The 13,858-nt window shown below is 38.8% G+C and overlaps 1 protein-coding gene across 1 annotated transcript in view; it reads right to left on the bottom strand.

The window, feature by feature from the left end:
• Positions 1-566: 566 nt before the first annotated feature.
• ZNF654 (zinc finger protein 654) overlaps positions 567-13,858 on the bottom strand; it is a 57,908-nt gene continuing 44,616 nt past the window's right edge. Inside the window, exons 7-9 of the mRNA XM_045001912.1 lie at positions 8,217-8,358; positions 2,878-5,173; positions 567-2,449 (exon numbers count right to left, since the gene is read on the bottom strand). Coding sequence (XP_044857847.1) covers positions 2,442-2,449; positions 2,878-5,173; positions 8,217-8,358 — 2,446 coding nt within the window. The 3' untranslated portion in view covers positions 567-2,441. The remainder of the gene's footprint in view (positions 2,450-2,877; positions 5,174-8,216; positions 8,359-13,858) is intronic.

Raw genomic sequence — 13,858 nt, 5'->3', positions numbered from 1 at the left:
GGGCCGGAGCCAGGGCTGGGGAAAACCTGTGCCGGGTTCAGCTGCTAGTCCCAGCTGGGCTGCGGAGGATGGGACTTCCTCTTCCCCTGCATGGCATCTGGGGCTGTGTCAGACCCACCCCAATTTCTCCTCTGGCTGTAGAAAGCTCTGAAAATTCACTCCTCCACACTTCCAGCACCCATCGCTCCTCAGCTGCAGGGGGGAGGGTTAACTGTACAGGGAGCTGCTGCTCCCCAATCCGCACAACTCTCTTGCATCCAGACCCTCTCATACCCAGACCCTCCTGCCGAGCCTCACCTCCCACCCACCCAAAACCCACTTCCTCTGCACCTGGACAACCTTGACGAACCACCAACACCTGAAATCCCACCCTACCAAGCCCCAACCAGCTGCACCTGGATCCCTACCCCACTGAGCTGTACTCTCCCAGAATCTTGACCCCCCACTAAGCCTCCCACACCAAGAGCCCCCACTGAGATTCCCCCCACACTGAACCCCAACCACCTTCACCTGGACCCCCCTCCCCCGCAGAATCCCATTACCGTTGCACCCAGAACCCCCCTCAAGAAGCTGCTATGCATCCAGATCTCTCCCACACCCAGATCCCCCACTGAGCTGCCCGCATTCAAATTGCCCCACACAGAAATCTCTCAACCCAAACCTGGATTGCCCCACACTAAGCCCCTCCACACTTGGATCCTGCCTTGCTGAGTCTGCCTGCCCACACCTGGTGCACCTGGCATGGAGGGGAAGGACTCTGGGCTGTTTTTAGGGCAGGTCCTGTCCTTGCGCTGTGTTAGGGGTGCACGCCGAGTCCGTAGCGTGGAGTGGAAGGGGAGCTGCACAGTGATCTACCACCTCCTGTGCTCCCCAATGCCATGCTGGAGCCTCCACATTTATTTCACAAATAAAATTTGCAGAATTTTAATATATTGTGTGCAGAATTCTTAATTTTTTGGCACAGAATTTAATTTTTGATGCACAATACCCTCATGAGTAAAACTCAGGAATGCCTTTTTGTTGTGTGTGTCTTTATGTCTGTTACATAGAGGTGACATATTGAAACTTTCCATCCTTACAGACTAATTCTGGATGTCACTTTTACCAGCAATCTTTTGCTGGCCAAAGTACTTAAACACTTTGCTTTCCATTGCTGAACTTTTTTATTTGTTTCTGATAAGGACCACCAACTTTTTCAGAGAGACTGCTACTGCTGGCTGTACTGTGTTTTAAGGTTGACATGTTAACATTTTCCCATTCCTCCTTTACATGACAGAGCATTACTTGGTAAATCAAAACTCAATGCTGTATCACTGCAGGGTGCTGAGTTTCTTCCTCATCTATTTTTGCTAATAACTGACATTCTTTGCTTTGTCTTCTGTTGTTCTATCTTCATTTAATTCACATTTTTCATGGACAGAATTGAATAGAGACGCTTTTCTATCAGTCATACTAAGAATTGAAGGACCTTTATATTTGGATATTTTAGCACTATACTCCAGCTCAAATTCACCTTTCTTCACTCCGTGCATACATTTATTTTTTAGCCTCAATCTGTACATGTTAGTCCCAGCAGCTGCTGTACACATTACTTGTGTTAAATCTCTCAGTATCTGTAAGGGACTTTTTATTTAACGTATGTGTAGTTTTGCCATATACGGTACTTTAAGTGGGCTTTTAAATGCATCTGAATTGTGTCTTGTACAGCTGACATATCTAATATCAGACTGTTGATACAATTTCATTTTATCTTCTGTACTTTAACTTTTTGGCTATTGGTACACACTGTCCATCTTAGACTTTTCTCTACACTCTTCATTTTGGATTCTGAACACAAGTTTATTAAATGACCTCCATGATTTGTTGTTAAAGACACAAACTTTGAAAAAAGAATGTCCATTTCCTCTATCAGATTTTTATCCATACCATGAACATAAATGTAATGTCTCTGTAAACTAAATCTTTTTAATAATGTGGAGCGAGACCCTTTCAACTTGCATGGATAGGAAGGGTTTCTCTTATTACAACTTTTTAATCCAGTGGCACAGGTTACAGTGGTGTTTCTTTCTCTAAGGCAACAGCCACTTCTCTTCTCTGCCTGCTCAGGTGAGAGTGTTTTATTTTTCTTAAGCGCTCATGTCAGACACACTCTGCTGCTGTTCTTTGATCATACACTGGGAATTCATGGGGCTTTCTGGATAACTGGTACTTTGGGGAGTTTGTAGCAACCTTTTGGGACTCAAAACCTGCACAGCTCCTACTAGTCCTCTGTGAGTTCTATCTAGAAAATGTGCTTTGTCTTTTATCAAGGTCACATTTTTCTTTAGTAATTTGAGTCTGCTTTATGATTAAGGCCATCTGGGAAACAGCAAACTGATGCTTCTTCATGTAGTGTTTTCTCACACCACTCCTCAATTGATACATCTTCCCACAACATTTAATCAGGCACCTGTAAAACAGATTAAGTTTGTTAGATTTCATTTTGTTTCCATGCAAATAGTGCTTTAAATTGGAATTTTGCTTCAGTTTGTCAACATGCCTAGTTCTGAACATGCAAGTAGAAAATGCATAGTTTAAACTAACCAACTCTGTCTTGTCTGAATGAGCTCTCATCAAAGCTGTCTGCTGATTTTCAACTCATTTCTTTTCCTAAACACTTAAACTCAATCAAACTATCTTCTGGTTTATTAAAATACTTGGTTTTTATTCACGTCATTACCATTCAATTCTAGTACAGGTTCGAGTACACTGGAATTGGTTATGTGCTCTATTTGTCTTTTTTTAAATTTGTTCTGCCTTGAGGCCTGTTTCCAAGGACCATTTCTCTTAGTTTCTATCTCTAAACGTATACATATAGAAGCATTGTAAGAGACTTACTTTCATCATCTGAATCAAATCCAAACAGCGTCTGACATTTCTTTTGTGCAAGGTGAGCCTCAAGTGCTTCTGAGTTACAGTAGGTGGTCAGGCAGTTCCCACATCTAAATCTTTCTGCTGATTTGCTACAAGCTTTATCTTGCTCAGAATGGGAATCTATTTTATCAGTTACAGTTTTTCTACGTTTTGGCATGCTAATGTATCGTTCATCAAGGTAACTTGGAGGCAACGGTCTAACATATGGTTTTGTCACAATTAAGCCATATGAAGTGTTTTCAGTTGTCTGATTTGGTTTGGAAGGTGACTGAGAGACTGCAGCAGTATTGTTTTGTGGTATATCATTGCTGTTCTGTAAAACTGGTATTGACCCATTTTCTGTCCTTGTTTCATCTGCCACTCTGTCCAAAGCTGCATCTGATGAAGCTGAACAAGTCTGCTCCAGTTCAATGTGCCCATTGACCAGTTGGTCACGAACATTACAGTTTTCAGTTTTTGGCTGTACTATAGGCATCTTTTGGTCTATCGAGCTTAAAACTGTAGCAGTAACATCAGATGAATTTTCACTCCCATTCTGAATTACATTGTATGCTTTCTTCTCAATACTCTGGATATATGTCTTTGGTTCTGTAGAGTCTTTCCTTGCCTTCCAAGTTGGAACTGGTAAATCTACAGCTTCTTTTTCGCTACTAGATGCATCTTTTTCTTGAAAACCACAAAGTGACTCTGATAGAGTATCTGATAAATTTTCTTCATTTACTTCAGAACACTCTGTTTTGTTTAAATAATGCTGAGCCTCATGTTCATACAGCAAAGGAAGCTCCTCAAAAAGCTCGCAGCACTCTGCAAAGTTACACTGAGCTTTAAAAACACTGTGACTTTTCGTATGCTCTGCAAGCTCAGTGGACAGCTTAAATCTCTGATTACAGTTAAAATGTAAACAAAAGTAAACATTTGGATATACGTGTCGCTTCAGGTGGTCTATGAAATGCTGAGAATCTGCAAACTTTCTCTGACAGAACCGACATTTTCCTTTATTCCACTTCATTATATGCTGCTGCACCTTCAGATCAGCTGGGTGAGCTTTTCTTGCATGTTTATTGAGAAATCTTATCTTTTTAAACACTCTAATGCAACTGTTGGCAGGGCACTTGAAGTTACCTTCTTGATCCATAACATCCGGATCCTTTTGAGAGCACAAAGCTCCATTTACTCTCTGAAGTATAGGAGATTCTTGACTTGGGCTACCGCCACCCTCAGGCAAACTCTCTGTAGTTAAAGGTTCAGGAGTATTATTTAAACAGCTGTCACAACTGCCATTTTCAACAACATTATCCTGTTGGCTTACATGATTTTCAGCCACATCCAATTCCTGGTCATGGTTTTGTACTTCCATATCAGTACTTGGAACTACTGCAACCTCTGATTCATTATCTTTAGAACTGTTAGAATTCCCATTTTCAAAAGAGACGGATGCATGAGAGCAATTTACTTCATTTAAAGCAGGGGTTTCCTGATCATCGTGATGGGTAGCAGCAAGATGCTGTCTTTGTATTTTCTTGACATGATTCCTTAAGTGCTTCAGCATGATTCCTCTTTGCCTGAATTTCCTACAGCATATTACACATGAAAAACTGCCCTTTTTCTGGTGAGCCTGTGCATGCCTCACAATGTGACCACCAAGAAATTCCCTGTTGCATAACGCACAACGGTGTCTTGGTACATTATGATCTATTTTAGATGCTGCAAGAGCTACATGGTTCTTTCTGGCATGACCTTTAAATTGGTCTTCAGAGAGGTCTTCAGGGTCAAGCTCTCCATTACTTAGATCTGTTAAAGAGACTTCTTCACTCAAAGCCCGACGTTCCATCGGCTTCTCTGTATTAGCAACAGAATTTACCAGTGTACTTGCACCTAAACCAACAGATGCTTTATCCCTCAACAGTGATAAACAATTCTGCTTGATCATCAAAAAATTCCAAAACTCAGGATCAAAAAACAAACCTTTCTTCAAAATTGGAAGCAACTCAAAACGTACACGGTTCTGAACAGAACTAGTGTGCTCATTATACTCTTCATCTGCACATTTATATAGATGCTCAACAGTGTAATATGATTCTAAGGTGCGCTCAAGAAAAAAGATAGAAAGCGCACAAATTCTGAGTATCTCCAAGTCATTTGGCAAAAAATGAGCAATCGTTTTATATATGAGACATTTCATAACTGGATCATCACGAAGGTCCAACTGCAGAGCACAGCCACATATTTCAACACAAATCTGCAAACCATCGTCTCCAACCTGCAGAAAAGAAATTAAGATTAATTATACATCATCCCCTACTTTTATTGTTGGCTTGCGACAGAGGCACGTTTGAATGCAAAATAAAGCAAGAGCAACAAAAATTCAGTTCTAAAACAATACTTGAATTTCAACATAACTTTGTATTAAAATATTTCAAAGGTAAGTAGAATTCAGAAGGCATCTCAGTTGTGAATGTAAATGTTTAAACTTGCAAAGATCTCCAAAAGCAGATTTTATTAAATGCTATATAAATAAAGCAATAAAATAAACTACAGCTATGCTGAGCATAACATTTGGCTTGCACTGCAGGCTGCATATCTAGTGCTGTCAACAAAGTTTCGGATACTTCTGCACTGCACACTTGTGTGTCAAAGAGACAGCAGGATAACTGTTTGGGCATGTTTTAGTTTCAGTTTAGAGAACTGCACGCAAAGGACCATGGTGCAAAACACTATTCTGCCATCCGTATCCTGATTAACTGGTCTGTATTTCATAATATAACTGAGCATATTCTAAATATGCTTTCACAGACTCGAGGGAAAGAAGAATATAATGCAGTGTTTTGGTCAAGGTTTGCAGAAGCTTGGGCTCTCTAAACCTGTCCCCATTTTGACTCATTTAACTTGTACTGCATAAAAAATGAAAACTACAAATGTGGGCGTAACTTTTCAAAGGTGACAAGTGATTTGGGTGCCCAAACTGACGTATCATAATGGCCTGACATTTCAGAAACGGTGAGCTATCACCCTGAAAAATGCTAATCACTTGAAATTTAAGCTAGGCCCTTAACTGAAATTTATAATTAAGATGTGTTTCTGAAAATGCCTCCTATCTGAGATATAAAATATTTTGATTAAGGAAAAATCTGGGAACAAGTTTTTATTATAGCTATATGTTGCATACACCTTCAATATCTATGTATTAACAAGTACATACATATTCACATATTGGTTGGGGCATTTAAAAATCTAAATAGCACTTGAGTGTTTAGTTAAATCTTACTAACAGAGCAGTACCAGATTAACCGAACCACCAGGAATATTTTTTGGACTATTTACTTAGAGTCAAGACATGGTGAACATTAACGAATTGTTTCCCTTGTGTATAACTATTCTGTAACAGTAAAATAGGTTTACTCTGGTTCAAGTGAAAAAAATGATTACACTCTTCATGCACCTAAGTCTTAGAATGCCAGGAAGACGTAATGCAGTCCCCTGCTACTATAAAAATCTGCTGTCAGCTGTAAAGTTAGTCAGATATTAGATGTGGAATTTGAGCTATTTGGCACATTAGGATGTGCAATGTTGCACTTTATTACAAACTTCTGAGAGACATGGGAAAGCGTATAGGACAAGTGCAGGCTGAAGCTGGTACCAAATGTCAGCAAATGAGTGTCTGAAGTAAAATGTGTTTTAGCATCTTGGTCTACTCTATTAGCTCTTTTGCGTGGAGTTTCTAGTACTTTCTTTTTTCTAGGATCCAGGCTTGATTCCTTGCCAAAGAATTAATAATCCCTCAGGACACTGCCACTATCATACAAACTCAAGGTTCAGGTTAAAAGAAATAGATCAATACTTTGGCTACAGATAAAAAGGCAGAGAACCAATTAAGTTTACCATGTCTTCTGCTTAGAATCTTGTTTGGCCAAAGGTAAGTAGTACCACATTACATTAAATAGTCCAATTCTTAAGCAGTTATATTGCCAATAACAAGGCTACAATTAATTGTGTCTGTTTCTTAATTCGAGGGGTCTCAAATGTACATAGGGTGGGCCTTATCTTAGTAGAGGCTGTCTCACAGATCACTTTCTCTCATTTAAGACTGTATGGGTCATCAGCTCTCCCACCGGCAAACAAGTAACATCCTTTTGTCAACTATAGCAATTGCTTACATTGCAAAGGAGTATTAGAAAAGCATTTAGAGTACTTTTAGCTCCTTTTAATAAAAACTATGAAAACAGCACCATGTAACCAGTCAGGTGTTTGCAGACCACCAGCAAGTGATGTAGGGGCCACTTGTAGTTGATCGATGATAGTTTGGCAACTACTGATTTAACTGATAATATCTGCCTTGAGACCATTCAAAAATCTCTATTCGCCTCCTGAATGGTAAACATATACAGCTTGCTTGGGAAAGTGCTTCAAACAGCTTTAGCAGATGTGCTCTTCTGGAATTAGGATGCCAACGGACACAGGACAGGTATGAGAGGCCCAGTGAAAGCCATTAACAATAAATGGTGGTACATTTATTCCAAGCGGAAAGCAATTATATGGAAGATACTATTTAATCAAAATGACAACTGAATCTCTGCCAAAATGAAGAAAACCCAACAAAAATACTGCAAAATGATCTTATACAAAAATACTAAAGAAATCAGCCAAACCCATCTTCTAGGTGAGAAATATAAGTCTACAATTTTTTCATTCCTATTTTCTTTTGTAAATCTACAGATGCTTTAATCATTTAGATCACTGGAAGTTTAACTCCTCTCTGTGTGCTACAGACAAGTTACTTGTATTGATCTACTGCCACATACAGTGTTGTAGTATCCCATTATAGCTTATTGTAGAGTGGCTGTTGCTGAAGGAACTCCAAAAGAAACAGTTTATCAGATTTCTGCATGAAAGCACAATCATTACAACACTTAAGATTAGGAGAACAGTAGTACATTAGAAACCAAGTTATTTTTTTCTAGTTTGTTTACTTTGTGTATTTATTTATTGTAAATGTTGCCATTTCTGTTGTGTCAATTTCCTCTTATTTCTATAGGGTTGGGAGGAGCCCACACAAATATGAGAGAAAAACAATTTAAATAATAGGAAAAAGTGCATTTGTAAAACCACAACAATGGACAAGGGAACTCAGGGTCATATGAAGTACCCAGAAGTTCTTTTAGCTGGTTTTTTGGGTCCTGACTTAATTTGAAATTAATATTGTCTAGCTATCCCTTCTTTCCCCCTTTGCTGCAATGGACCAGCACACAAGAAAATGAGGTAGCAATGACTAAGTCAAATTGGTGATGCAAAAAAAAATCACTTACTTCATCCTTAATGACTTTCATGAAAGGGAAAATTACTCTGACATTTGTAGCTATCCTTAAAAGCTGGTAGCACTGATCAACAAATACTTGTTTCGAAGGGTTAGATTTAAGCTGCAGTTTACTCCACATAAATATCAGGTCCCTATAAATATAAAACAAAACAGTTTTGTTAAACTATGGTTGAAACAGAGCTGGCCTTAAGCAAGATGTATTTCTATAAGCAGCTTGACTATGCATATTGTTTGCATGCCAGTAATTCTTTAACTATAATTATATTTGACAGTTAGGGGCAAAGCTAATTAAAACCACAAATATATACATGAAGTTACATGATGGAAAATGTCATTTTAAAATCATCTATGGTATACCCTTTCACAGATCCACTAAAATATGCAACAGAAGATTAATGGATCCAGCTTAGTATCACAGAGAACTGGACAACAAAACAGAAAGCGTATAGCAGTTACCCCTGCTTTCCCAAGATTATAGGGAAGATGACTGTTAGGATGGCTATGCCAATATATTCTGGGATTAAATTACATTCACTGTAAGGTGGGGAAGCTTTCAGGAGCACAAATGTCTGAGGGTGACAAAATGAAAGGATGTAGGGACATGCTCTTTGATCCATTCCATTATTAGGGGAAGCCTATGGGTTACCATTTAGAAGATATTGATGTTTTCCATGTGCATAACTATATCACTATTATACTGTCCTTTTCTGACCGGTGATGTCTTCTGTACTATACAGTGTTGTTGTAGCTGTGTCGGGCACCAGATATTAGAGAGAGAAAGTGGGTGAGATAATATCTTTTATTGGACCAACTTCTGTTGTGAGAGAGAAGCATTCAAAAGCTTGTCTCTCTCACCAAGAGAAGGTGGTCCAATAAAATATTACCTCATTCAGCTTGTCTTTTGTACTATCCCTTTTAGCCTGTAACAGGTATATGGCAATATCAGACCATCTGTTGAGGATGCATGGTAGGGCAAGTCTCTGGCCTGCATATTCAAGATGAATATAGAAAAAAGTCTCCTGCCTTTATATGCAGCTTCAAGTCTTTGATGTTATCCATCCCATAGTTGGGTGCAGGGGAGTGAAATCATGTGTAGAAGGAAATGGTCTCTGGTCTATACAATATAGGTGGACAGCCCAGTGAACCTCTAATGAGCAGGTGCATTTGCAATTTACAGGACAGTAGGCAGAGTTTTCACTGGGATACGTATTTCACAACTGAAAACTGGTAGAGCTCATGGGCAACAGGAAATAAAGGCAATTTCTTCCAACTTTAGTTATGGAGTCACTACTGTGACTCCATGACAGATGGAGTCAACATAAGATATCTTTCAAAAGAAAAGTCTAAAAATAAAGTCTAAGGTATCTATACCCCAGAAAGAAGTTCTTTAACACCTCTAGAACAAATCTAAGCAACCACCCTTAGTTAATAATTTAAATAATTATATACAACTACCTTCCAGATCTCATGGGTTAAAAAAAAAGAGCCAAGATTGGCTGAATCTCACACTTGTATGAAATGAGCCTTATCATGATCAGGTTGCAGCCCTGCCAAACTAATCATGATATGTGAGCAGGCCATTTGGATTTTTTTTCCAGTGAATCCCACAGAACCTAGTGACTTAGTATAAAAAAAACCAAAAGGTTCGGCTGACTTTTTAATCTGTGCCAGATGCAAGTTTAGCAAGATTTTTGACATCAAGCTTGTGAAGAACAGCCTCACTAAGCAGAGGAAAACATTGCTAGGATTGACTGAATATGATAGAACACCTACATCACTTGAGAATTTGGGGTGTTTCAACAGCTCCATGGTACATTTAAAAATACAATATAAGTTGGTTCAGATACTAGATCCTTAATCTCACTTATTCAGAATTTAAGTCATTTCCCCCAGGAAAATTAAGTTCCAAGTAAAATCTGAGCTCAGAGTGGACAAAATAAAAAATGGGCTTTCCTCAGCATAATCGCATATCCTATCATTGTGTAAAGGCACGAAGCTAAAAGAAGATCAACAATCATTTTAGCCTCTTTGTACTAGGAACTACCTATACCGTGAAGCCAGCCCAAAAAAAAGAAAAGAAAAAAGAAAAAAGAAAAAAAAAAGAGCCTGAACTGGTAACAGCCATTTTTATGCACAAAAATATTGTTCCAATAAATTTCACAGGGAAAAAAATCTCCTGCCTTAATGATTAAACAAGATGTATGAACCACTCATGCTCAGCTGTGCCAGAATCATGAATATCTCACAAATACATCAAGACACTTGTAAAGCTTGTGAAAGCACAGAGAAACTGATTGTCTTCTGTATAATCAAATAGCTATTTCAACTTTTCATAAATATTCAAGGAAGATGTTCAGAACCGAAACAGACAAGAGAAGAAAGCTGAGCAGATTGTGTGGGGCATATAAAAGTATTCATATGGGCCTTTTAGCATAGGATCTTGAAACTTTTCCCCTTAAATGTCCACCAAGTAGTTTACTGATTAGCAGGAAAACTCCTGACATTTATAAACACCAAGGGTAAAATTTTCAAAAGCATCCAAATGACTCAGGACCCTAAGTCCCATTTTCAAGTCATTTAGGCACTTAGGAACTTAGTCTAGATCCTATTCACTCTCAGTTAGATATAAGTGGCTCAGAAACTTTTGAAAATGAGACTTTGGTTCTTAAGCCACTTGGATGCTTTTGAAAATTTTACTCCAAGCTTCTATCCTCTCGGGGGCCACAATGACAAGAAGTGTGAACACAGGATATGGTGCAGAGCTTCCCTGGTTCTCTGACCAATGTGGCCAGACATTCAGCCTGACGTGATCAGTTATTACCATCCTTAACAAATGCTGAAAACAGTATTTGCCACCGCAAACAGCATCTGAGGCTTTTTGAGGCTTTGTCTCTCTTGACCTAGATCTAAGACCTTTGCTACCAATGTTAAGAGGAAAGGAAAATGTGACCTATTTCAAGTAAATGGAAGAAACATCCCTGCACATACATAGGTATTGGTAATAACACTAGATGTCCATTCTGAATGGTTATGAATAGATCTCTCTGGTATACCCTACATAAAAGATACCGAACTAACTACCATTGAGCCAAAGGTCAACAGCAGATCAGATAAACAGATGAACAACTGTGTTTCTTTCATGCCAAGCAAGTGACCATGACAAATGTCTGGAAACTACCAAATCACACGCCTGGAAGGTGTGATCCTGTTTAAGTTTGCTTATGTCAACATCCTGGTTGTCGGTTTGAATCATGATTACCTTGATATTCTTAAAAAGGTTGTAGAGCAGTTTTTAAACTAAGGGCTGGGGGAAAGCCGAGAGGTGCAGAGGACCATATGGTTCAGACATGCCTATGCGGAAGATCTATAAATGGAGATGCCCTATGTCCTAATAAGGAGGAGGAGATGTTGGAAGATGATAAAATACAGGAAGGATCTGATGAGAAACAGTCAAATGAAAAAAAGTCCTATTCAATTACATCGTGTAATGGCAGGAGCTAAAAGGTGACAAGTTTTTAAAGTACTTTTATACCAATGCTAGAAGTCTAAATAATAAGACGGGTGAACTAGAGTGCCTCATATTAAATAAGGATATTGATACAACAGGCAACACAGAAACTTGGTGGAACGAGAATAATCTATGGGACACAGTAATACCAGGGTACAAAATATATCGGAAGGACAGAACAAGTCGTGCTGGTGGAGAAGTGGCACTATATGTGAAAGTAAAAATCTCAAATGAACGAAACTGTACCATACAATCTCTATGGATAGTAATTCCATACTTGAATAATAAGAATATAGCAGTAGGGATATATTACAGACCACCTGACCAGGATGGTGATAGTAACTGTGAAATGCTCAGGGAGATTAGAGAAGCTATTAAAATAAAAAACTCAATAATGGGGGATTTCAACTATCCCCATCTTAACTGGGTACATTATCACCTCAGGAAGGGATGCACAGATAAAGTTTCTTGACACCTTAAATGACTGCTTCTTGGAGCAGATAGTCCTGGAACCCACAAGAGAAGAGGCAATTCTTGATTTAGTCTTAAGTGGAGCACAGGATCAGGTCCAAGAGGTGAATATAGCTGGACCGCTTGGTAATAGTGACCATAATATAATTAAATTTAACATCCCTGTGGCGGGGAAACCACCACAGCAGCCCAACACTGTAGCATTTAATTTCAGAAAGGGGGACTACACAAAAACGAGGAAGTTGGTTAAACAGAAATTAAAAGTTACAGTGCTAAAAGTAAAATAGCTGCAAGCTGTGTGGAAACTTTTTAACGACACCATAATACAGGCTCAACTTAAATGTATACCTCAAATTAAAAAACATAGCAAGAGAACCAAAGAAGTGCCACTGTGGCTAAACAACAAAGTAAAAGAAGCAGTTGAGACGTAAAAAGGCATCCTTTAAGAAGTGAAAATTAAATCCTCATGAGGAAAATAGAAAGGATCATAAACTCTGGCAAATGAAGTGTAAAAAAATGTAATTAGAAAGGCCAAAAAAAATCTGAAGAACAGCTAGCCAAAGACTCAAAAAGTAAAAGCAAACACACTTTTAAGTACATCAGAAGCAGGAAGCCTGCTAAATAACCAATGGGGCCACTGGACGATCAAGATGATAAAGAAGCACTCAAGGATAAGGCCACTGCGGAGGAACTAAATTAATTCTTTGCATTGGTCTTCACAGTTGAGGATGTGAGGGAGATTCCTAAACCTCAGCCATTCTTTTTAGGTGACAAATCTAAGGAACTGTCCCAGATTGAGGTGTCATTAGAGGAGGTTTTGGAACAAACTGATAAACTAAACAGTAATAAGTCACCACGACCAAATGGTATTCACCCAAGAATTCTGAAGGAACTCAAATATGAAACTGCAGGACTACTAATTGTCATCTGTAACCCATAATTTAAATCAGCTCCTGTACCAAATGACCAGAGAATAGCTAATGTGATGCCAATTTTTAAAAAAGGGCTCCAGAAGAGACCCCAACAATTACAGGCCAGTAAGCCTGACTTCAGTACAGAGCAAACTGGTTGAAACTATAGTAAAGAACAAAATTGTCAGACACGGATGAACATAATTTGTTGGGAAATAGTCAACATGGTTTTTGTAAAGTGAAATCATGCCTCACCAATCTACTAGAATTCTTTAAGGGGGTCAACAAGCATGTGGACAAGGGGAATCCAGTGGATATAGCGTATTTAGATTTTCAGAAAGCCTTTGACAAGGTCCCTCACCAAAGGCTCTTAAGCAAAGTAAGCAGTCATGGGATAAAAGAGGGAAGGTTCTCTTGTGGATTGGTAACTGGTTAAAAGATAGGAAACAAAGGGTAGGAATAAATGGTCAGTTTTCAGAATGGATAGAGGTAAATATTGGTGTCACCCAGGGGTCTGTACTGGGCCCAGTCCTATTTAAAATATTCATAAATGATCTGGAAAAAGTAGTAAACAGTGTCTGCAGATGATACAAATCTACTCAAGATAGTTAAGTCCCAGGCAGACTGCAAAGAGCTACAAAAGGATCTCTCCGAACTGAGTGACTCAGCAACAAAATGTCAGATGAAATTCAATGTTGATAAATGCAAAGTAATGCACACTGGAAAACAAACCTAACTATG

Source organism: Mauremys mutica, chromosome 1 (genome assembly GCF_020497125.1).
Source record: "Mauremys mutica isolate MM-2020 ecotype Southern chromosome 1, ASM2049712v1, whole genome shotgun sequence".
NCBI lineage: Eukaryota > Metazoa > Chordata > Testudines > Geoemydidae > Mauremys > Mauremys mutica.
This window is presented reverse-complemented; position numbering and strand designations above follow the sequence as displayed.